Source organism: Oncorhynchus clarkii, chromosome 2 (genome assembly GCF_045791955.1).
Source record: "Oncorhynchus clarkii lewisi isolate Uvic-CL-2024 chromosome 2, UVic_Ocla_1.0, whole genome shotgun sequence".
NCBI classification, from domain to species: domain Eukaryota; kingdom Metazoa; phylum Chordata; class Actinopteri; order Salmoniformes; family Salmonidae; genus Oncorhynchus; species Oncorhynchus clarkii.
This window is the reverse complement of record NC_092148.1, coordinates 13,711,129-13,736,366: the sequence shown is the minus strand read 5'-3', so window position 1 is coordinate 13,736,366 and position 25,238 is coordinate 13,711,129. Positions and strand designations below refer to the sequence as shown.

The window sequence follows — 25,238 nt, the reverse complement described above, 5'->3', positions numbered from 1 at the left end:
GATAGTGGTATATAAAGAGTTGTAATAAAGGAGTGATAGTGGTATATAAAGAGGTGTAATAAAGGAGTGATAGTAGTATAGAAAGAGGTGTAATAAAGGAGTGATAGTGGTATAGAAAGAGGTGTAGTAAAGGAGTGATAGTGGTATAGAAAGAGGTGTCGTAAAGGAGTGATAGTGGTAGAGAAAGAGGTGAAGTGAAGAACTGATAGTGGTATAGAAAGAGGTGTAAGGAAGGAGTGCTAGTGGTATAGAAAGAGTTGTAGTGAAGGAGTGGTAGTGGTAGAGAAAGAGGTGTAGTGAAGGAGTGATAGTGGTATAGAAAGAGGTGTAGTGAAGGAGTGATAGTGGTATAGAGAGACGTGTAGTGAAGGAGTGATAGTGGTATAGAAAGAGGTGTCGTGAAGGAGTGATAGGGACATATAAAGAGGTGTAGTGAAGGAGTGAGAGTGGTATAGAAAGAGGTGTGGTGAAGGAGTGATAGTGGTATAGAAAGAGGTGTAGTGAAGGAGTGATGGGGATATATAAAGAGGTGTAGTGAAGGAGTGAGAGTGGTATAGAAAGAGGTGTAGTGAAGGAGTGATAGTGGTATAGAAAGACGTGTAGTGAAGGAGTGATAGGGATATATAAAGAGGTGAAGAGAAGGAGTGATAAGGTATAGAAAGAGGTGTAGTAAAGGAGCGATAGTGGTATAGAAAGAGGTGTAGAGAAGGAGTGATAGTGATATATAAAGAGGTGTAGTGAAGGAGTGAGAGTGGTATAGAAAGAGGTGTAGTGAAGGAGTGATAGTGGTATATAAAGAGGTGTGGTGGAGGAGTGATAGTTGTATAGAAAGAGGTGTAGTAAAGGAGTGATAGTGGTATAGAAAGAGGTGTCGTAAAGGAGTGATAGTGGTATAGAAAGAGGTGAAGTGAAGGACTGATAGTGGGATAGAAGGAGGTGTCGTGAAGGAGTGATTGTGGTATAAAAAGAGGTGTAGTGAAGGAGTGATAGTGGTATAGAAAGAGGTGTAGTAAAGGAGTGATAGTGGTATAGAAAGAGGTGTAGTGAAGGAGTGATAGTGGTATAGAAAGAGGTGAGGTGAAGGAATGATAGTGGTATGGAAAGAGGTGTAGTGAAGGAATGATAGTGGTATAGTAAGAGGTGTAGTAAAGGAGTGATAGTGGTATAGAAAGAGGTGTAGAAAAGGAGTGATAGTGGTATAGAAAGAGGTGTAGTGAAGGAGTGATAGTGGTATAGAAAGAGGTGAGGTGAAGGAATGATAGTTGTATAGAAAGAGGTGTAGTGAAGGAATGATAGTGGTATATAAAGAGGTGTAGTAAAGGAGTGATAGTGGTATAGAAAGTGGTGTAGTGAAGGAATGATAGTGGAATAGAAATAGGTGTAGTGAAGGAATGATAGTGGTATAGAAAGAGGTGTAATGAAGGAATGATAGTGGTATAGAAAGAGGTGTAGTAAAGGGGTGATAGTGGTATATAAAGATGTGTAGTGAAGGAGAGATAGTGGTATAGAAAGAGGTGGAGTGAAGGGGAGATAGTGGTATAGAAAGAGGTGTAGTGAAGGAGCAATAGGGATATATAAAGAGGTGAGGTGAAGGAATGATAGTGGTATGGAAAGAGGTGTAGTGAAGGAATGATAGTGGTATAGTAAGAGGTGTAGTAAAGGAGTGATAGTGGTATAGAAAGAGGTGTAGAAAAGGAGTGATAGTGGTATAGAAAGAGGTGTAGTGAAGGAATGATAGTGGTATAGAAAGAGGTGTAGTGAAGGATTGATAGTGGTATAGAAAGATGTGTGGTGAAGGAATGATAGTGGTATAGAAAGAGGTGTAGTGAAGGAGTGATAGTGGTATATAAAGAGGTGTGGTGGAGGAGTGATAGTTGTATAGAAAGAGGTGTAGTGAAGGAGTGATAGTGGTATATAAAGAGTTGTAATAAAGGAGTGATAGTGGTATATAAAGAGGTGTAATAAAGGAGTGATAGTAGTATAGAAAGAGGTGTAATAAAGGAGTGATAGTGGTATAGAAAGAGGTGTAGTAAAGGAGTGATAGTGGTATAGAAAGAGGTGTCGTAAAGGAGTGATAGTGGTAGAGAAAGAGGTGAAGTGAAGAACTGATAGTGGTATAGAAAGAGGCGTAAGGAAGGAGTGCTAGTGGTATAGAAAGAGTTGTAGTGAAGGAGTGGTAGTGGTAGAGAAAGAGGTGTAGTGAAGGAGTGATAGTGGTATAGAAAGAGGTGTAGTGAAGGAGTGATAGTGGTATAGAGAGACGTGTAGTGAAGGAGTGATAGTGGTATAGAAAGAGGTGTCGTGAAGGAGTGATAGGGACATATAAAGAGGTGTAGTGAAGGAGTGAGAGTGGTATAGAAAGAGGTGTGGTGAAGGAGTGATAGTGGTATAGAAAGAGGTGTAGTGAAGGAGTGATGGGGATATATAAAGAGGTGTAGTGAAGGAGTGAGAGTGGTATAGAAAGAGGTGTAGTGAAGGAGTGATAGTGGTATAGAAAGACGTGTAGTGAAGGAGTGATAGGGATATATAAAGAGGTGAAGAGAAGGAGTGATAAGGTATAGAAAGAGGTGTAGTAAAGGAGCGATAGTGATATATAAAGAGGTGTAGTGCAGGAGTGATAGTGATATATAAAGAGGTGTAGTGGAGGGGTGATAGTAGTATAGAAAGAGGTGTGGTGAAGGAGTGATAGTGGACTAGTAAGACGTGTGGTGAAGGAGTGATAGTGGTATAGAAAGAGGTGTAGTGAAGGATAGATAGTGGTATAGAAGGAGGTGTCGTGAAGGAGTGATTGTGGTATAAAAAGAGGTGTAGTGAAGGAGTGATAGTGGTATAGAAAGAGGTGTGGTAAAGGAGTGATAGTGGTATAGAAAGAGGTGTAGTGAAGGAGTGATAGTGGTATAGAAAGAGGTGAGGTGAAGGAATGATAGTGGTATGGAAAGAGGTGTAGTGAAGGAATGATAGTGGTATAGTAAGAGGTGTAGTAAAGGAGTGATAGTGGTATAGAAAGAGGTGTAGTAAAGGAGTGATAGTGGTATTGAAAGAGGTGTAGTGAAGGTGTGATAGTGGTATAGAAAGAGGTGAGGTGAAGGAATGATAGTGGTATGGAAAGAGGTGTAGTGAAGGAATGATAGTGGTATGGAAAGAGTTGTAGTGAAGGAATGATAGTGGTATAGAAAGAGGTGTAGTGAAGGAATGATAGTGGTATAGAAAGAGGTGTAGTGAAGGATTGATAGTAGTATTAAAAGATGTGTGGTGAAGGAATGACAGTTGTATAGAAAGAGGTGTAGTGAAGGAATGATAGTGGTATAGTAAGAGGTGTAGTAAAGGAGTGATAGTGGTATATAAAGAGGTGTAGTAAAGGAGTGATAGTGGTATAGAAAGTGGTGTAGTGAAGGAATGATAGTGGTATAGAAAGAGGTGTAGTGAAGGAATGATAGTGGTATAGAAAGAGGTGTAGTAAAGGGGTGATAGTGGTATATAAAGAGGTGTACTGAAGGAGAGATAGTGGTATAGAAAGAGGTGTAGTGAAGGAGAGATAGTGGTATAGAAAGAGGTGTAGTGAAGGAGCAATAGGGATATATAAAGAGGTGAAGAGAAGGAGTGATAGGGGTATAGAAAGTGGTGTAGTGAAGGAATGATAGTGGTATAGAAAGAGGTGTAGTGAAGGATTGATAGTGGTATAGTAAGAGGTGTAGTAAAGGAGTGAGAGTGGTATAGAAAGAGGTGTAGTGAAGGAGTGATAGTGGTATATAAAGAGGTGTGGTGGAGGAGTGATAGTTGTATAGAAAGAGGTGTAGTAAAGGAGTGATAGTGGTATAGAAAGAGGTGTAGTAAAGGAGTGATAGTGGTATAGAAAGAGGTGTAGTAAAGGAGTGATAGTGATATATAAAGAGGTGTAGTGAAGGAGTGATAGTGATATATAAAGAGGTGTAGTGAAGGGGTGATAGTAGTATAGAAAGAGGTGTAGTGAAGGAGTGATAGTGGTATAGAAAGACGTGTGGTGAAGGAGTGATAGTGGTATAGAAAGAGGTGAGGTGAAGGAATGATAGTGGTATGGAAAGAGGTGTAGTGAAGGAATGATAGTGGTATAGTAAGAGGTGTAGTAAAGGAGTGATAGTGGTATAGAAAGAGGTGTAGTAAAGGAGTGATAGTAGGATAGAAAGAGGTGTAGTGAAGGAGTGATAGTGGTATAGAAAGAGGTGAGGTGAAGGAATGATAGTGGTATAGAAAGAGGTGTAGTGAAGGAATGATAGTGGTATGGAAAGAGGTGTAGTGAAAGACTGATAGTGGTATAGCAAGAGGTGTAGTGAAGGAATGATAGTGGTATAGAAAGAGGTGTAGTGAAGGATTGATAGTAGTATAGAAAGATGTGTGGTGAAGGAATGATAGTGGTATAGAAAGAGGTGTAGTAAAGGGGTGATAGTGGTATATAAAGAGGTGTAGTGAAGGAGAGATAGTGGTATAGAAAGAGGTGGCGTGAAGGAGTGAGAGTGGTATAGAAAGAGGTGAAGTGAAGGAGCAATAGGGATATATAAAGAGGTGAAGAGAAGGAGTGATAGGGGTATAGAAAGTGGTGTAGTGAAGGAATGATAGTGGTATAGAAAGAGGTGTAGTGAAGGATTGATAGTGGTATAGAAAGATGTGTGGTGAAGGAATGATAGTTGTATAGAAAGAGGTGTAGTGAAGGATTGATAGTGGTATAGAAAGAGGTGTAATGAAGGAATGATAGTGGTATGGAAAGAGGTGTAGTGAAGGAATGATAGTGGTATAGAAAGAGGTGTAGTGAAGGAATGATAGTGGTATAGTAAGAGGTGTAGTAAAGGAGTGATAGTGGTATATAAAGAGGTGTAGTAAAGGAGTGATAGTGGTATAGAAAGTGGTGTAGTGAAGGAATGATAGTGGTATAGAAAGAGGTGTAGTGAAGGAATGATAGTGGTATAGAAAGAGGTGTAGTAAAGGGGTGATAGTGGTATATAAAGAGGTGTACTGAAGGAGAGATAGTGGTATAGAAAGAGGTGTAGTGAAGGAGCAATAGGGATATATAAAGAGGTGAAGAGAAGGAGTGATAGGGGTATAGAAAGTGGTGTAGTGAAGGAATGATAGTGGTATAGAAAGAGGTGTAGTGAAGGATTGATAGTGGTATAGAAAGATGTGTGGTGAAGGAATGATAGTGGTATAGAAAGAGGTGTAGTGAAGGAATGATAGTGGTATAGTAAGAGGTGTAGTAAAGGAGTGAGAGTGGTATAGAAAGAGGTGTAGTGAAGGAGTGATAGTGGTACATAAAGAGGTGTGGTGGAGGAGTGATAGTTGTATAGAAAGAGGTGTAGTAAAGGAGTGATAGTGGTATAGAAAGAGGTGTAGTAAAGGAGTGATAGTGGTATAGAAAGAGGTGTAGTAAAGGAGCGATAGTGATATATGAAGAGGTGTAGTGAAGGAGTGATAGTGATAAATAAAGAGGTGTAGTGAAGGGGTGATAGTAGTATAGAAAGAGGTGTAGTGAAGGAGTGATAGTGGTATAGAAAGACGTGTGGTGAAGGAGTGATAGTGGTATAGAAAGAGGTGAGGTGAAGGAATGATAGTGGTATGGAAAGAGGTGTAGTGAAGGAATGATAGTGGTATAGTAAGAGGTGTAGTAAAGGAGTGATAGTGGTATAGAAAGAGGTGTAGTAAAGGAGTGATAGTAGGATAGAAAGAGGTGTAGTGAAGGAGTGATAGTGGTATAGAAAGAGGTGAGGTGAAGGAATGATAGTGGTATAGAAAGAGGTGTAGTGAAGGAATGATAGTGGTATAGAAAGAGGTGTAGTGAAGGATTGATAGTAGTATAGAAAGATGTGTGGTGAAGGAATGATAGTGGTATAGAAAGAGGTGTAGTAAAGGGGTGATAGTGGTATATAAAGAGGTGTAGTGAAGGAGAGATAGTGGTATAGAAAGAGGTGGAGTGAAGGAGAGATAGTGGTATAGAAAGAGGTGAAGTGAAGGAGCAATAGGGATATATAAAGAGGTGAAGAGAAGGAGTGATAGGGGTATAGAAAGTGGTGTAGTGAAGGAATGATAGTGGTATAGAAAGAGGTGTAGTGAAGGATTGATAGTGGTATAGAAAGATGTGTGGTGAAGGAATAATAGTGGTATAGAAAGAGGTGTAGTGAAGGATTGATATGGGTATAGAAAGAGGTGTAATGAAGGAATGATAGTGGTATGGAAAGAGGTGTAGTGAAGGAATGATAGTGGTATAGAAAGAGGTGTAGTGAAGGATTGATAGTAGTATAGAAAGATGTGTGGTGAAGGAATGACAGTTGTATAGAAAGAGGTGTAGTGAAGGAATGATAGTGGTATAGTAAGAGGTGTAGTAAAGGAGTGATAGTGGTATATAAAGAGGTGTAGTAAAGGAGTGATAGTGGTATAGAAAGTGGTGTAGTGAAGGAATGATAGTGGTATAGAAAGAGGTGTAGTGAAGGAATGATAGTGGTATAGAAAGAGGTGTAGTAAAGGGGTGATAGTGGTATATAAAGAGGTGTACTGAAGGAGAGATAGTGGTATAGAAAGAGGTGTAGTGAAGGAGCAATAGGGATATATAAAGAGGTGAAGAGAAGGAGTGATAGGGGTATAGAAAGTGGTGTAGTGAAGGAATGATAGTGGTATAGAAAGAGGTGTAGTGAAGGATTGATAGTGGTATAGAAAGATGTGTGGTGAAGGAATGATAGTGGTATAGAAAGAGGTGTAGTGAAGGAATGATAGTGGTATAGTAAGAGGTGTAGTAAAGGAGTGAGAGTGGTATAGAAAGAGGTGTAGTGAAGGAGTGATAGTGGTACATAAAGAGGTGTGGTGGAGGAGTGATAGTTGTATAGAAAGAGGTGTAGTAAAGGAGTGATAGTGGTATAGAAAGAGGTGTAGTAAAGGAGTGATAGTGGTATAGAAAGAGGTGTAGTAAAGGAGCGATAGTGATATATGAAGAGGTGTAGTGAAGGAGTGATAGTGATAAATAAAGAGGTGTAGTGAAGGGGTGATAGTAGTATAGAAAGAGGTGTAGTGAAGGAGTGATAGTGGTATAGAAAGACGTGTGGTGAAGGAGTGATAGTGGTATAGAAAGAGGTGAGGTGAAGGAATGATAGTGGTATGGAAAGAGGTGTAGTGAAGGAATGATAGTGGTATAGTAAGAGGTGTAGTAAAGGAGTGATAGTGGTATAGAAAGAGGTGTAGTAAAGGAGTGATAGTAGGATAGAAAGAGGTGTAGTGAAGGAGTGATAGTGGTATAGAAAGAGGTGAGGTGAAGGAATGATAGTGGTATAGAAAGAGGTGTAGTGAAGGAATGATAGTGGTATAGAAAGAGGTGTAGTGAAGGATTGATAGTAGTATAGAAAGATGTGTGGTGAAGGAATGATAGTGGTATAGAAAGAGGTGTAGTAAAGGGGTGATAGTGGTATATAAAGAGGTGTAGTGAAGGAGAGATAGTGGTATAGAAAGAGGTGGAGTGAAGGAGAGATAGTGGTATAGAAAGAGGTGAAGTGAAGGAGCAATAGGGATATATAAAGAGGTGAAGAGAAGGAGTGATAGGGGTATAGAAAGTGGTGTAGTGAAGGAATGATAGTGGTATAGAAAGAGGTGTAGTGAAGGATTGATAGTGGTATAGAAAGATGTGTGGTGAAGGAATAATAGTGGTATAGAAAGAGGTGTAGTGAAGGATTGATATGGGTATAGAAAGAGGTGTAATGAAGGAATGATAGTGGTATAGAAAGAGGTGTAGTAAAGGGGTGGTAGTGGTATATAAAGAGGTGTAGTGAAGGAGAGATAGTGGTATAGAAAGAGGTGGAGTGAAGGAGAGATAGGGGTATAGAATGTGGTGTAGTGAAGGAATGATAGTGGTATAGAAAGAGGTGTAGTGAAGGATTGATAGTGGTATAGAAAGATGTGTGGTGAAGGAATGATAGTGGTATAGAAAGAGGTGTAGTGAAGGAATGATAGTGGTATAGTAAGAGGTGTAGTAAACGAGTGATATTGGTATAGAAAGTGGTGTAGTGAAGGAATGATAGTTGTTTAGAAAGAGGTGTAGTAAAGGGGTGGTAGTGGTATGTAAAGAGGTGTAGTGAGGAGTGATAGTGGTATAGAAAGAGGTGTAGTGAAGGAGTGATAGTGGTATAGAAAGAGTTGTAGTGAAGGAGTGATAGTGGTATATAAAGAGGTGTGGTGGAGGAGTGAGAGTGGTATAGAAAGAGGTGTAATAAAGGAGTGATAGTGGTGTAGAGAGAGGTATAGTAAAGGAGTGATAGTGGTATAGAAAGACTTGTAATAAAGGAGTGATAGTGGTATATAAAGAGGTGTAATAAAGTAGTGATAGTAGTATAGAAAGAGGTGTAATAAAGGAGTGATAGTGGTATAGAAAGAGGTGTAGTAAAGGAGTGATAGTGGTATAGAAAGAGGTGTAATGAAGGAATGATAGTGGTATGGAAAGAGGTGTAGTGAAGGAATGATAGTGGTTTAGAAAGAGGTGTAGTGAAGGATTGATAGTAGTATAGAAAGATGTGTGGTGAAGGAATGACAGTTGTATAGAAAGAGGTGTAGTGAAGGAATGATAGTGGTATAGTAAGAGGTGTAGTAAAGGAGTGATAGTGGTATATAAAGAGGTGTAGTAAAGGAGTGATAGTGGTATAGAAAGTGGTGTAGTGAAGGAATGATAGTGGTATAGAAAGAGGTGTAGTGAAGGAATGATAGTGGTATAGAAAGAGGTGTAGTAAAGGGGTGATAGTGGTATATAAAGAGGTGTACTGAAGGAGAGATAGTGGTATAGAAAGAGGTGTAGTGAAGGAGCAATAGGGATATATAAAGAGGTGAAGAGAAGGAGTGATAGGGGTATAGAAAGTGGTGTAGTGAAGGAATGATAGTGGTATAGAAAGAGGTGTAGTGAAGGATTGATAGTGGTATAGAAAGATGTGTGGTGAAGGAATGATAGTGGTATAGAAAGAGGTGTAGTGAAGGAATGATAGTGGTATAGTAAGAGGTGTAGTAAAGGAGTGAGAGTGGTATAGAAAGAGGTGTAGTGAAGGAGTGATAGTGGTACATAAAGAGGTGTGGTGGAGGAGTGATAGTTGTATAGAAAGAGGTGTAGTAAAGGAGTGATAGTGGTATAGAAAGAGGTGTAGTAAAGGAGTGATAGTGGTATAGAAAGAGGTGTAGTAAAGGAGCGATAGTGATATATGAAGAGGTGTAGTGAAGGAGTGATAGTGATAAATAAAGAGGTGTAGTGAAGGGGTGATAGTAGTATAGAAAGAGGTGTAGTGAAGGAGTGATAGTGGTATAGAAAGACGTGTGGTGAAGGAGTGATAGTGGTATAGAAAGAGGTGAGGTGAAGGAATGATAGTGGTATGGAAAGAGGTGTAGTGAAGGAATGATAGTGGTATAGTAAGAGGTGTAGTAAAGGAGTGATAGTGGTATAGAAAGAGGTGTAGTAAAGGAGTGATAGTAGGATAGAAAGAGGTGTAGTGAAGGAGTGATAGTGGTATAGAAAGAGGTGAGGTGAAGGAATGATAGTGGTATAGAAAGAGGTGTAGTGAAGGAATGATAGTGGTATAGAAAGAGGTGTAGTGAAGGATTGATAGTAGTATAGAAAGATGTGTGGTGAAGGAATGATAGTGGTATAGAAAGAGGTGTAGTAAAGGGGTGATAGTGGTATATAAAGAGGTGTAGTGAAGGAGAGATAGTGGTATAGAAAGAGGTGGAGTGAAGGAGAGATAGTGGTATAGAAAGAGGTGAAGTGAAGGAGCAATAGGGATATATAAAGAGGTGAAGAGAAGGAGTGATAGGGGTATAGAAAGTGGTGTAGTGAAGGAATGATAGTGGTATAGAAAGAGGTGTAGTGAAGGATTGATAGTGGTATAGAAAGATGTGTGGTGAAGGAATAATAGTGGTATAGAAAGAGGTGTAGTGAAGGATTGATATGGGTATAGAAAGAGGTGTAATGAAGGAATGATAGTGGTATAGAAAGAGGTGTAGTAAAGGGGTGGTAGTGGTATATAAAGAGGTGTAGTGAAGGAGAGATAGTGGTATAGAAAGAGGTGGAGTGAAGGAGAGATAGGGGTATAGAATGTGGTGTAGTGAAGGAATGATAGTGGTATAGAAAGAGGTGTAGTGAAGGATTGATAGTGGTATAGAAAGATGTGTGGTGAAGGAATGATAGTGGTATAGAAAGAGGTGTAGTGAAGGAATGATAGTGGTATAGTAAGAGGTGTAGTAAACGAGTGATATTGGTATAGAAAGTGGTGTAGTGAAGGAATGATAGTTGTTTAGAAAGAGGTGTAGTAAAGGGGTGGTAGTGGTATGTAAAGAGGTGTAGTGAGGAGTGATAGTGGTATAGAAAGAGGTGTAGTGAAGGAGTGATAGTGGTATAGAAAGAGTTGTAGTGAAGGAGTGATAGTGGTATATAAAGAGGTGTGGTGGAGGAGTGAGAGTGGTATAGAAAGAGGTGTAATAAAGGAGTGATAGTGGTGTAGAGAGAGGTATAGTAAAGGAGTGATAGTGGTATAGAAAGACTTGTAATAAAGGAGTGATAGTGGTATATAAAGAGGTGTAATAAAGTAGTGATAGTAGTATAGAAAGAGGTGTAATAAAGGAGTGATAGTGGTATAGAAAGAGGTGTAGTAAAGGAGTGATAGTGGTATAGAAAGAGGTGTCGTAAAGGAGTGATAGTGGTAGAGAAAGAGGTGAAGTGAAGAACTGATAGTGGTATAGAAAGAGGTGTAGGGAAGGAGTGCTAGTGGTATAGAAAGAGTTGTAGTGAAGGAGTGGTAGTGGTAGAGAAAGAGGTGTAGTGAAGGAGTGATAGTGGTATAGAAAGAGGTGTAGTGAAGGAGTGATAGTGGTATTGAGAGACGTGTAGTGAAGGAGTGATAGTGGTATAGAAAGACGTGTAGTGAAGGAGTGATAGTGGTATAGAAAGAGGTGTAGTAAAGGAGTGATAGTGGTATAGAAAGCAGTTTAGTAAAGGATTGATAGTGGTATAGAAAGAGGTGTTGTGAAGGAATGCTACTGGTATAGAAAGATGTGTAGTGAAGGATTGGTAGTGGTATATAAGGAGGTGTAGTGAAAGGGTGATAGTGGTATAGAAAGAGGTGTGGTGAAGGAGTGATAGTGGTATAGAAAGAGGTGTGGTGAAGGAGTGATAGTGATATAAAGAGGTGAAGTGAAGGATTGATAGTGGTATAGAAAGAGGTGTAGTGAAGGAATGATAGTGGTATAGAAAGAGGTGTAGTGAAGGAGTGATAGTTGAATAGACAGAGTTGTAGTGAAGGGGTGATAGTGGCATGTAAAGAGGTGTAGTGAAGGAGTGATAGTGGTATAGAAAGAGGTGTAGTAAAGGAGTGATAGTGGTATAGAAAGAGGTGTAGTGAAGGAGTGATAGTGGTATAGAAAGAGGTGAGGTGAAGGAATGATAGTGGTATGGAAAGAGGTGTAGTGAAGGAATGATAGTGGTATAGAAAGAGGTGTAGTGAAGGAATGATAGTGGTATAGAAAGACGTGTAGTGAAGGATTGATAGTAGTATAGAAAGATGTGTGGTGAAGGAATGATAGTCGTATAGAAAGAGGTGTAGTGCAGGAATGATAGTGGTATAGTAAGAGGTGTAGTGAAGGAATGATAGTGGTATAGAAAGAGGTGTAGTGAAGGAATGATAGTGGTATAGAAAGAGGTGTAATGAAGGAATGATAGTGGTATATAAAGAGGTGTGGTGGAGGAGTGAGAGTGGTATAGAAAGAGGTGTGGTGAAGGAGTGATAGTGGTATAGAAAGTGGTGTAGTGATAGTGGTATTGAAAGAGGTGTAGTAAAGGGGTGATAGTGGTATGTAAAGAGGTGTAGTGAGGAGTGATAGTGGTATAGAAAGAGGTGTAGTGAAGGAGTGATAGTGGTATAGAAAGAGGTGTGGTGGAGGAGTGATAGTAGTATAGAAAGAGGTGTAATAAAGGAGTGATAGTGATATAGAAAGAGGTGTAGTAAAGGAGTGATAGTGGTAGAGAAAGAGGTGAAGTGAAGAACTGATAGTGGTATAGAAGGAGGTGTCGTGAAGGAGTGATTGTGGTATAAAAAGAGGTGTAGTGAAGGAGTGATAATGGTTAGAAAGAGCTGTAGTAAAGGAGTGATAGTGGTATAGAAAGAGGTGAGGTGAAGGAATGATAGTGGTATGGAAAGAGGTGTAGTGAAGGAATGATAGTGGTATAGAAAGAGGTTTAGTGAAGGAATGATAGTGGTATAGAAAGAGGTGTAGTGAAGGAATGATAGTGGTATAGTAAGAGGTGTAGAAAAGGAGTGATAGTGGTATAGAAAGTGTTGTAGTGAAGGAATGATAGTGGTATAGAAAGAGGTGTAATGAAGGAATGATAGTGGTATAGAAAGAGGTGTAGTAAAGGGGTGATAGTGGTATATAAAGAGGTGTAGTGAAGGAGTGATAGTGGTATAGAAAGAGGTGTAGTAAAGGATTGATAGTGGTATAGAAAGAGGTGTAGTGAAGGAGTGATAGTGGTATGGAAAGAGGTGAGGTGAAGGAATGATAGTGGTATGGAAAGAGGTGTAGTGAAGGAATGATAGTGGTATAGAAAGAGGTGTAGTAAAGGAGTGATAGTGGTATAGAAAGAGGTGTAGTGAAGGAATGATAGTGGTATAGAAAGAGGTTTAGTAAAGGAGTGATAGTGGTATATAAAGAGGTGTGGTGGAGGAGTGAGAGTGGTATAGAAAGAGGTGTGGTGAAGGAGTGATAGTGGTATAGAAAGAGGTGTAGTGAAGGAGCGATTGTGGTATAAAAAGAGGTGTAGTGAAGGAGTGATAGTGGTATAGAAAGTGGTGTAGTGATAGTGGTATAGAAAGAGGTGTAGTAAAGGGGTGATAGTGGTATGTAAAGAGGTGTAGTGAGGAGTGATAGTGGTATAGAAAGAGGTGTAGTGAAGGAGTGATAGTGGTATAGAAAGAGGTGTGGTGGAGGAGTGATAGTAGTATAGAAAGAGGTGTAATAAAGGAGTGATAGTGGTATAGAAAGAGGTGTAGTAAAGGAGTGATAGTGGTATAGAAAGAAGTGTCGTAAAGGAGTGATAGTGGTAGAGAAAGAGGTGAAGTGAAGAACTGATAGTGGTATAGAAGGAGGTGTCGTGAAGGACTGATTGTGGTATAAAAAGAGGTGTAGTGAAGGAGTGATAATGGTATAGAAAGAGCTGTAGTAAAGGAGTGATAGTGGTATAGAAAGAGGTGAGGTGAAGGAATGATAGTGGTATGGAAAGAGGTGTAGTGAAGGAATGATAGTGGTATAGAAAGAGGTTTAGTGAAGGAATGATAGTGGTATAGAAAGAGGTGTAGTGAAGGAATGATAGTGGTATAGTAAGAGGTGTAGAAAAGGAGTGATAGTGGTATAGAAAGTGTTGTAGTGAAGGAATGATATTGGTATAGAAAGAGGTGTAATGAAGGAATGATAGTGGTATAGAAAAAGGTGTAGTAAAGGGGTGATATAGTATTTAAAGAGGTGTAGTGAAGGAGTTATAGTGGTATAGAAAGAGGTGTAGTAAAGGAGTGATAGTGGTATAGAAAGAGGTGTAGTGAAGGAGTGATAGTGGTATAGAAATAGGTCAGGTGAAGGAATGATAGTGGTATGGAAAGAGGTGTAGTGAAGGAATGATAGTGGTATAGAAAGAGGTGTAGTGAAGGAATGATAGTGGTATAGAAAGACGTGTAGTGAAGGATTGATAGTAGTATAGAAAGATGTGTGGTGAAGGAATGATAGTCGTATAGAAAGAGGTGTAGTGAAGGAATGATAGTGGTATAGAAAGAGGTGTAATAAAGGAGTGATAGTGGTATAGAAAGAGGTGTAGTAAAGGAGTGATAGTGGTATAGAAAGAAGTGTCGTAAAGGAGTGATAGTGGTAGAGAAAGAGGTGAAGTTAAGAACTGATAGTGGTATAGAAGGAGGTGTCGTGAAGGAGTGATTGTGGTATAAAAAGAGGTGTAGTGAAGGAGTGATAATGGTATAGAAAGAGCTGTAGTAAAGGAGTGATAGTGGTATAGAAAGAGGTGAGGTGAAGGAATGATAGTGGTATGGAAAGAGGTGTAGTGAAGGAATGATAGTGGTATAGAAAGAGGTTTAGTGAAGGAATGATAGTGGTATAGAAAGAGGTGTAGTGAAGGAATGATAGTGGTATAGTAAGAGGTGTAGAAAAGGAGTGATAGTGGTATAGAAAGTGTTGTAGTGAAGGAATGATATTGGTATAGAAAGAGGTGTAATGAAGGAATGATAGTGGTATAGAAAGAGGTGTAGTAAAGGGGTGATATAGTATTTAAAGAGGTGTAGTGAAGGAGTTATAGTGGTATAGAAAGAGGTGTAGTAAAGGAGTGATAGTGGTATAGAAAGAGGTGTAGTGAAGGAGTGATAGTGGTATAGAAAGAGGTCAGGTGAAGGAATGATAGTGGTATGGAAAGAGGTGTAGTGAAGGAATGATAGTGGTATAAAAAGAGGTGTAGTGAAGGAATGATAGTGGTATAGAAAGACGTGTAGTGAAGGATTGATAGTAGTATAGAAAGATGTGTGGTGAAGGAATGATAGTCGTATAGAAAGAGGTGTAGTGAAGGAATGATAGTGGTATAGTAAGAGGTGTAGTAAAGGAGTGATAGTGGTATATAAAGAGGTGTAGTAAAGGAGTGATATTGGTATAGAAAGTGGTGTAGTGAAGGAATGATAGTGGTATAGAAAGAGGTGTAGTGAAGGAATGATAGTGGTATAGAAAGAGGTGTAATGAAGGAATGATAGTGGTATAGAAAGAGGTGTAGTAAAGGGTTGATAGTGGTATGTAAAGAGGTGTAGCGAAGGAGTGATAGTGGTATAGAAAGCGGTGTAGTGAAGGAGTGATAGTGGTATAGAAAGAGGTGTAGTAAAGGAGTGATAGTGGTATAGAAAGAGGTGTAGTGAAGGAATGATAGTGGTAAAGAAAGAGGTGTAGTAAAGTAGTGATAGTGGTATATAAAGAGGTGTGGTGGAGGAGTGAGAGTGGTATAGAACGAGGTGTTGTGAAGGAGTGATATTGGTATAGAAAGAGGTGTAGTGAAGGAGTGATAGTGGTATAGAAAGAGGTGTAGCGAATGAGTGATAGTGGTATAGAAAGAGGTGTACTGAAGGACTGATCGTGGTATAGAACGAGGTGTTGTGAAGGAGTGATCGTGGTATAGAAAGAGGTGTAGTGAAGGAATGATAGTGGAATAGAAAGAGGTGTAGTGAAGGAGTGATAGGGATATAGAAAGAGGTGTAGTGAAGGAGTAATAGTGGTATAGAAAGAGGTGTAGTGATGGAGTGATAGTGGTATAGAAAGAGGTGTAGTGAAGGAATGATAGTGGTATAGAAAGAGGTGTAGTAAAGGAGCGATAGTGATACTCTTTATATATGGTATAGAAATGGTATAGAAAGAGGTGTAGTGAAGGAGCAATAGGGATATATAAAGTGGCGAAGAGAAGGAGTGATAGTGGTATAGAAAGAGGTGTAGTGATGGAGTGATAGTGGTATAGAAAGAGGTGTAGTGAAGGAATGATAGTGGTATAGAAAGAGGTGTGGTGAAGGAATGATAGTGGTATAGAAAGAGGTGTAGTGATGGAGTGATAGTGGTATAGAAAGAGGTGTAGTGAAGGAGTGATAGTGGTATAGAAAGAGATGTGGTGAAGGAGTGATAGTGGTATAGAAAGAGATGTGGTGATGGAGTGATAGTGGTATAGAAAGAGGTGTAGTGAAGGAGTGATAGTGGTATAGAAAAAGGTGTAGTGAAGGAGTGATAGTGGTATAGAAAGAGATGTGGTGAAGGAGTGATAGTGGTATAGAAAGAGGTGTAGTGAAGGAGTGATAGTGGTATAGAAAGAGGTGTAGTGAAAGAGTGATAATGGTATAGAAAGAGGTGTAGTGAAGGAGTGATAGTGGTATAGAAAGAGGTGTAGTGAAGGAGTGATATTGGTATAGAAAGAGGTGTAGCGAAGGAGTGATAGTGGTATAGAAAGAGGTGTAGTAAAGGAGTGCTAGTGGTATAGAAAGAGGTGTAGTGAAGGAGTGATAGTGGTATAGAAAGAGGTGTAGTGAAGGAGTGATAGTGATTTATAAAGAGCTGTAGTGAAGCAGTGATAGTGGTATAGAAAGAGGTGTAGGGAAGGAGTGCTAGTGGTATAGAAAGACTTGTAGTGAAGGAGTGGTAGTGGTAGAGAAAGAGGTGTAGTGAAGGAGTGATAGTGGTATAGAAAGAGGTGTAGTGAAGCAGTGATAGTGATATAGAAAGAGGTGTAGGGAAGGAGTGCTAGTGGTATAGAAAGACTTGTAGTGAAGGAGTGGTAGTGGTAGAGAAAGAAGTGTAGTGAAGGAGTGATAGTGGTATAGAAAGAGGTGTAGTGAAGGAGTGATAGTGGTATAGAGAGACGTGTAGTGAAGGAGTGATAGTGGTATAGAAAGACGTGTATTGAAGGAGTGATTGTGATATATAAAGAGGTGTAGTGAAGGAGTGATAGTGGTATAGAAAGACGTGTAGTGAAGGAGTGATAGTGGTATAGAAAGAGGTGTAGTAAAGGAGTGATAGTGGTATAGAAAGAGGTTTAGTAAAGGATTGATAGTGGTATAGAAAGAGGTGTTGTGAAGGAGTGCTATTGGTATAGAAAGATGTGTAGTGAAGGATTGATAGTGGTATATAAAGAGGTGTAGTGAAAGGGTGATAGTGGTATAGAAAGAGGTGTGGTGAAGGAGTGATAGTGATATAAAGAGGTGTAGTGAAGGTTTGATAGTGGTATAGAAAGATGTGTAGTGAAGGATTGATAGTGGTATATAAAGAGGTGTAGTGAAAGGGTGATAGTGGTATAGAAAGAGGTGTGGTGAAGGAGTGATAGTGATATAAAGAGGTGTAGTGAAGGATTGATATTGGTATAGAAAGAGGTGTAGTGAAGGAGTGATAGTGGTATATAAAAAGGTGTAGTGAAGGATTGATAGTGGTATAGAAAGAGGTGTAGTGAAGGAGTGATAGTGGTATAGACAGAGGTGTAGTGAAGTACATTAGAGAGGTCATAGTGCAGCGGTTAGGGCTTGATACAGTACCTCCTAGAGGAGTGCCGAAACAGCAGCCCACCCCCACGGCACAGCCCACTGTCAGAATGTCTGTGTAACCACAGGGGTTCTACTGACAGAGAATAGAGGGAGGGGAGAGGGGGAGAGGGATGGAGGGGAGGCGAGAGACAGAGGTAGAAAATACAGAACAGCACAGCAGAGAACCGCCAAACCAACCAAGCTCACCAGAGAGTCACACAAGCCCTGAGCAAATCATCAAAATAGACAGAGACAGAGAGAGACCAGACAGACAGAACATGCTGTCTAGTCAATATGACAAAATGCTCAGGCCATTGCAGATAGAATTACTTACACCCAGTAATATTCATTTTTCATATTATTTCCATTCTATACAATACATTTCTATCTGTAACATTCTATGCATTGCACCCCACTGCTCCATAACCCCCAGGTCTCTGGTGCCGCCATGGAGAGGTGCATGTAGGGATATGTGGACGGGACTTGCCTCCCACGGGGGCGGCGAAGCAGGTGGCCACTCCCACAGCACACGCACATACCAGCAGGTCCTGGTTATGGGCACTACTCTGGGGGCAGGGGTCCACAGAACAAACGAGAGGTGGTGGGTGGGTGGAGGGTGAGGGGATAAACAAGGGGGGAAAGAGAGAGCGGAGAGGGAGTGGGAGAGGAGAGGAAGGGGAGAACATTGGAGGCAGGGATGGGGAGAAGAGATATGTGTGAAGGGAGAGAGGGAAGAGCGAGGGGAGGGGGAGACAGAGACAGTCACGGGAGGTCAGTGTTAATACACATGCCAGACATAGCCATCACACTATTAATACACAGACAATGTGTGAGAGACTGCTGAGCCTAAACAAAGACAAGAGGGAAGGAGGGAGAGAAAGAGACAGAGAGAGTGAGAGAAAGAGACAGAGAGAGTGAGAGACAGAGAGAAGAGAGAGAGACAGAGAGACAGAGAGAGAGAGAGAGAGAGAGAGAGAGAGAGAGAGAGAGAGAGAGAGAGAAAGAGAGAAAGAGAGAGAGAGAGAGAGAGAGAGAGAGAGGAGAGAGAGAGAGAGAAAGAGAGAGAGGAACGAGAGAGGAAAGAGAGAGAAAGAGAGAGAGAGAGAGGAGAGCGAGAGAACGAGAGAAAGGGGAGAGAGAGAGAGAGAAAGAGAGAGAAAGAGAGAGAGAGAGAGGAGAGCGAGAGAACGAGAGAAAGGGGAGAGAGAGAGAGAGAGAGGGGAGAGAGAGAAAGAGAGAGAGCGAGAGAGGAGAGCGAGAGAACGAGAGAAAAGGGAAGAGAGAACGAGAGAGGAGAGCGAGAGAACGAGAGAAAAGGGAAGAGAGAGAGAGAGAGGGGAGAGAGAGAGAGAGAGAGAGAGAGAGAGAGAGAGAGTCATAACAGCAACAAGAACAAGAGCTGTGAGACTTAAAAAATACACAATTAAGAGGTCAGACATGACAGGGCGACAGCCTCACAGCCACATTCCATAGTACTGTTATTACTCAGGTCAAATGTCATGCTGGTCCGAATGGGGGTTGCTGGGAGTTGTAGTTTGTTTTGGTCAGGGCTTCGGTTTACCTCATACACTCCAGAGAAGATGGACATCATCTTACTCAGCACAGCAGCACAGATACTGGCAATGTGGACGAAGGGACCCTAGGAAGCACGGGAGGGAGGAGGACAGAGTCAGTCATACACTTGAGGTAGAAGTTACCCTTCTCCAGTCCCCACAGATCTAGGATCAGATTACCCTTCCCTTAATCCTAATTCTTAACCATTAGGGGGATGAGAAGATACCAGACCTTGTATCAGTGAAAGAGGTCAGAGAGAGAGAAAGAGAGCGAGAGAGAGGAAGTGAGAGAGGGAGAGAGGATAATACTAATAATTGGAGGAGAGGTGTAGGTCCACCTCTTTCCCCACGGGCATGCCACTGCCCAGGCCGGCGGTCAGCCCGATGACTTTCGCCACAAAGGCTTTAAGAGTTAGATACTCCTTCAACACCACCCCTCGCAGAATGGTCTTCAGCTCAGGAATACCAGAACCTACATGAGACAGAACAACAGAGAGAATGTGTGAACGGTAGGTAGATCCTGGAAACAGAGCAGTTATATCCCACTTATGTACTTTTGGGCTATGTTCAGTACCTACCTATGGCCTGAGGGGCGACTATGTTGCAGAAGAGGGAGGCGAACATGACGAGGACCATAGGGTAGACGACCCAGGCCAGGTACTGGATCAGGACATTCCCCCTCAGCTCCCCGTGCATCCACTTATACGCTGGGAGAGGGGAGAGAGAAGGAGGAGGAGGAGGAAGGGAGATTGGAGCAGTGGATTACAATCTTTAAGAAAAGGTTATATCTAGAACCTAAAACAGTTCTTCAGCTGTTCTTATAGGAGAATCCAGGTAGAACCCTTTCCACAGAAAGTTGAAACCAAAAAGGGTTCTACCTGGAATCAGAAAGGGTTCTCCTATGGGGACAACCAAAGAACCCCTTTGAATCCTTTTTTTCTGTGTGCAGCGCAGGGAAGAGCAGGGAAGAGTGAAGAGCAGGGAAGTGTGAAGAGCAGGGAAGTGTGTAGAGCAGGGAAGATCAGGGAAGAGCGTAGAGCAGGGAAGAGCAGGGAAGAGTGTAGAGCAGGGAAGAGCAGGGAAGAGTGTAGAGCAGGGAAGAGCAGGGAAGAGCAGGGAAGAGTGTAGAGCAGGGAAGAGCAGGGAAGTGCAGGGAAGAGTGTAGAACAGGGAAGTGCGGGGAAGAGTGTAGAGCAGGGAAGAGCAGGGAAGAGCAGGAAAGAGTGTAGAACAGGGAAGAGCAGGGAAGAGTATAGAGCAGGGAAGAGCAGGGAAGAGCAGGGAAGAGCAGGGAAGAGTGTAGAGCAGGGAAGAGCAGGGAAGAGCAGGGAAGTGTGTAGAGCAGGGAAGAGCAGGGAAGAGCAGGGAGTGTGTAGAGCAGGGAAGAGCAGGGAAGAGCATGGAAGAGCAGGGAAGAGTGTAGAGCAGGGAAGAGCAGGGAAGAGCAGGGGAGTGTGTAGAGCAGGGAAGAGTGTAGAGCAGGGAAGAGAAGGAAATAGCAGGGAAGTGTGTAGAGCAGGGAAGATCAGGGAAGTGTGTAGAGCAGGGAAGGTCAACATCTATACACTTCAACATCGTGTCCACAGTGACCGTACGCACATATCCTAACCAGAAGCCATGGATTATTAGCAACATCCTCACTGAGCTGCTGCTTTCAAGGAGCGGGACACTAATCCAGATGCTTATAAGAAATGTCCCTACGTCCTCCGACAAACCATCAAATAGGCAATACAGGACTAAGATCGAAACCTCCTACACTGGCTCTGACGCTCGTCGGATGTGGCTGGGCTTGCAAACTATCACAGATTACAAAGGGAAACCCTGCCGAGAGCTGACCAGTGACGCAAGCCTACCAGACGGGCCCCTCCCAGGTAGTGAGGGTAGGCAACAACACATCTGCAATGCTTATCCTAAACACGGGGGCCCCTCAGGGGTGGTTGTTCAGTCCTCTCCTGTACTCCCTGCTCACCCATGACTTTGTGACCGCACATGACTCCAACACCCTCCTTAAGTTTCCCGACGACACGATGGTGGTAGGCCTGGATGATGAGACAACCTATAGGGAGGAGGTCAGAGACCTGGCAGAACAACCTCTCCCTCAATGTGGGCAAGACAAAGGACCTTATCATGGACTACAGAAAACGGAGGGCAGAACACGCACCCATTCACATCGACATGGCTGTAGTGGAGCGTTCCTCGGTGTCCAAATCAGTAAGGCCCTATCATGGTCCAAATGCACCTACACAGTCATGAAGAGGGCACGACAATGCCTCTTCCCCCTCAGGAGGCTGAAAAGATTTGGCATGGGCCCTCAGATCCTCAAAAGGTTCTACAACTGCACCATTGGGGAGCATCTTGACTGGCTGCATCAACCCTGCACCCTAACCCCTAACCCTAACCCTGCACCCTAACCCCAAGGCGCTACAGAGGGTAATGCATACGGCATAGTACATCACTGGTGCAGAACTGCCTGCCATCCAGAACCTCTATACCAGGCGGTGTCAGAGGAAGGCCCCAAAAATTGTCAAAGACTTCAGCCACCAAGTCATAGTGTTCTCTCTGCTACCGCAAGGCAAGCGGTACCATGGCGCCAAGTCTTGGACCAAAAGGCTCCAGAACAGCTTCTAACCCGAAAGCCATAAGACTGCTGAACAGTTAATCATATATTTGCAGAGTCACTAGACTCTACCCACACACTCACACATACTATACTGACACACCAACACACACACACACACACACACAAGCTACATAAGCTCACACATACAAAACACACACACACACACACATGCATATGTATGGCAACAGCTCGGCATCTGACCATAAGGCGCTATACAGGGTAGTAGGAATGGCCATGTACATCACTAGGACCAAGCTTCCTGACATCCAGGACCTACTGTATATAATAGGCGGTGTCAGAGGAAAGCCCAATAAATTGTCAGAGACTCCAGTCACCAGTTATAGCCTGTTTTCTCTGCTACCACACGGCAAGCAATACCGGAGCGCCAAGTCTAGGACCAAAAGGCTCCTTAACAGCTTCTACCCCATTTGTTTGTACACTGCTGCTACTTGCTGTTTATTATTATTATTTATTATTTTATTGTGTTACTTTTAATTTAGTTTATTTGGTAAATATTTTCTTAACTCTTCTTGAACTGCACTGTTGGTTAAGGGCTTGTAAGTAAGCATTTCACAGTAAGGTCTAGTCTAGCACATGTGACAAATACAGTTTGATTTGATTTGATTTGACACCACATACACACACACACACACACACACACACACTTTCATGCTGCTGCTACTCTGTTTATTATATATCCTGATTGCCTAGTGACTTTTACCCCTACCTACCTGTACATACAGTATTACCATGATGACCTCAACTACCTGGTGGCCCTGCACATTGACTTGGCACTGGAACTCCTTGTATTTGGCCTCGCGATTGTTCTCATTGTCTTCTTGTTTCCTTTTTTATTTAGCAAATATGTGTCTTACTTTTTACTTTTTTTTTGGTTAGGGGCTCGTAAGTAAGCATTACACTGTAAAGTCTACACCTGTTAAATTTCGGCGCATCTCACTAATAACATTTGATTTGACTTTATTTGACTTACCTAGGGGGTAGGTACAGGGGGTTGACTTGGAATTGGGTAGCAGGCCTAAATTGAGGTCAAATAGCTCATGATATTGATCATCAGTTTTTATCCTGTCTTGTATGGCCATCTAGTGAGGGTACCTGGCCTGCTACAGCCACAGTGGATTATGGGGACTGTAGTCATGTACCTTGTAAGCTCTTGGCACTGGTGTAGTCCATGCTCCAGCTGACCAGGGCCATAGTGAGGCCCAGCAGCACCAGGAAGATCCAGTCCTCCCCCAGCTTGGTCACGATGTACCGCTGTATACGAGCCACACAGTCTGGACCAACACAATAAGTTATATTAGGCCTCAAAATAACTTTTACCGGGGGTTATTTACAGTGATGTAGCTAGAACTAGTCCTTGTCTCTCACCTTGGCATTTGGAGTAGGGGCGGGGCTTCTTTGTAGAGGAGGTGTGGCTGAGATATGACTCCATGGTGACGGGGTTGTGATGTCGTTGGCCACGCCCCCGTCTGGCATTGACCATGTTGTTTTCTCCTGTCTGTTTCCTCCATTGTCTCTCTGTCAGCAGCCGTGTTGCTTCCCGCCTGGCAAAGCTACCCAGTTGTTCCCTGTACTCCCCGTAGAGCTGGACAGAGCAAAGACTACATTACCCAGGAAGCATTGTTGAATCTACATCACATTAACCAGAAGGCCCAGCGGGTTCCCTCTACTCACCCATGGACATGGACAGAGCAGGATACTACATATAATTACCAAGAGCACCTCCCTGGATCGAGCAAAGACTATATAATATTACCCAGAAACCCTTGCAGTTTCCTGGACAGAGCAGACTTCATTACCCAGAAAGCCTTCTAGTTCTCTTCATTACCAAGAGGCTCCCTAGGACTTCTCCCCATAGAGCTGAACGCTGAGATCAAAGACGACATTACCCAGAACCCCTTGCAGTTTCCTGGACAGAGTAGACTTCATTACCCAGAAAGCATTGCAGCTTTCTTCACTACCAATAGGCTCCCTGTAGGCCTTCTCCCCATAGAGCTGAACACTGAGATTAGCAAGAAATACCAATAATACCCAGGATGCAGTAGGGTTTTTTTCATGTGTTGCATTGTCTTGAATTTGAGGTTAGGGAAGAAAGGCAGATGAGAGAGAGAGGAAGTGATTGGGAGTGGGAGGATCAGAGGAAATTAAAAGGGGGATCACAAATCGGAGCAGTAGAGAAAACTGGATCCGGCACAGTGGGATAGCTGGAGATAACGAGGTAGAGAGGGAATGTGCGGCGTGTCTGTAAGGGATACACACCAACCTGAATACCCTGCCGCAGGCCAGAAATAGACAAAACGGGCCAAGAGATCGGAAAAACCCCTCCCTGAGTGGAAGCTGGGCTGGACAAGAGCCAGGTTGCCAGAGGAAGAGATCCCAGGAAGACAGAACATTCCACACCTTCCTCTTCCAACACGCACGCACACACACACACACAGGAGCTGCTCTAGGATCAGCTTTCACCACCCCACTCCTAATTAACCTACACAGGCTATAAAACACACCTGGACCTGGACCTGTGCTTCAAAACAAGTTATGCTTACACCTACAGTATATCTGCATACCACTAAGTTGCAACGCATGAGTCTAAATCAGTGGAAGAACTAAATCACTGGCGCCAGACAGTCCTGTATCAGGTTCTCACAGGAGAGGAAAGCTGATGCAACCAACCAGGAGGCCCACTGACAAACATGTCAGATGATACCAGGGTTGTGGAGAAATCCAATTTGATTTGATAGGAGAATTTACATTGAATTAAAATCAAATTTCAACAAGTTTGGACTGTTGGAATTAGAATTCAATTGGAATTGTGAAAACATGTAATCTTTAGAATTGAATTGGAATTCAATATTTGTAAATTTCCCAATTAATATACAAAAATTAACAGCATGATTTGTTTTAAATCATTTCAACTTGAATTTCTATATTTCCAGTATAGCTAAGCTGTATGAACAGTGGCATAATGAAAGCCTGAAGGAATTATACTGGAATTGGAATTTGTGGAAATGTCTGGTGTAATATTAAATTGGAAATGTACATAACACTGGAATTGAGAAGAATTTACAATTTGTTTGAATTCAAATTGGAATTTGTGGAATTGTCTTGTACAATATTGAATTGGGAAAATTAATTCTTGAAATTTACTTGAATTGTAATTGAGAATAATTGATATTTTCTTTGAATTCAAAGACTGACCTGGAATTAGATTGGAATTTGTGAAATTAACCGGAACCCTGGATAATACAGGTGCAACTGTTGTTCATTTCAAAGTGGCTTTGTATATTTATGCAGAGTAAAAGCATTAACGATGTGACACTCTAGTGATTTGTGTTTCACTGTTTACCCACCTCACATGTGTTTGTAATCTGTTTCTAAATCTCTTCATTCAAAGACTCAATCATGGACACTCTTACTGACAGTTGTGTCTGCTTTGTGTGATGTATTGTTGTCTCTACCTTCTTGACCTTTGTGCTGTTGACTGTGCCCAGTAATGTTTGGACCATGTTTTGTGCTGCTACCATTTTGTGTTGCTACCATGTTGTTGTCATGTTGTGTTGCTACCATGTTGTTGCCATGTTGTGTTGCTACCATGCTGTTGTCACGTGTTGCTGCCTTGCTATGTTGTTGTCTTAGGTCTCTCTTTAGGTAGTATTGTGGTGTCTCTCTTGTTGTGATGTGTGTTTTGTCCTATATTTATATTGTTTTTTAATATTATTATGTATCCCAGGCCCCGTCCCCGCAGGAGGCCTTTTGCCTTTTGGTAGGCCGTCATTGTAAATAAGAATGTGTTCTTATCTGACTGCCTGGTTAAATAAAGGTTCAATAAAATAAATAAAACATTATAGGGGCAATGTCTAGGCTACTTTGAGGGATGCATTTTTTGTGAACAATAAACGGTCAACAACAATAATGCTGAACTGCCTTGTCCAATGTTTCACCTTGGTTGAACCTCTCTTGACTCATTCCCCATAGTGACCCTTCCCTATA

At 41.9% G+C, this 25,238-nt stretch overlaps 1 protein-coding gene across 1 annotated transcript in view; it reads right to left on the bottom strand.

The window, feature by feature from the left end:
* Nucleotides 1–25,238, bottom strand: part of LOC139422057 (chloride channel protein-like) — a 91,050-nt gene that overhangs the window by 45,329 nt on the left and 20,483 nt on the right. The window contains exons 3-8 of the mRNA XM_071173202.1: nucleotides 22,620–22,836; nucleotides 22,394–22,525; nucleotides 19,192–19,320; nucleotides 18,952–19,085; nucleotides 18,622–18,699; nucleotides 17,073–17,151 (exon numbers count right to left, since the gene is read on the bottom strand). Coding sequence (XP_071029303.1) covers nucleotides 17,073–17,151; nucleotides 18,622–18,699; nucleotides 18,952–19,085; nucleotides 19,192–19,320; nucleotides 22,394–22,525; nucleotides 22,620–22,836 — 769 coding nt within the window. The remainder of the gene's footprint in view (nucleotides 1–17,072; nucleotides 17,152–18,621; nucleotides 18,700–18,951; nucleotides 19,086–19,191; nucleotides 19,321–22,393; nucleotides 22,526–22,619; nucleotides 22,837–25,238) is intronic.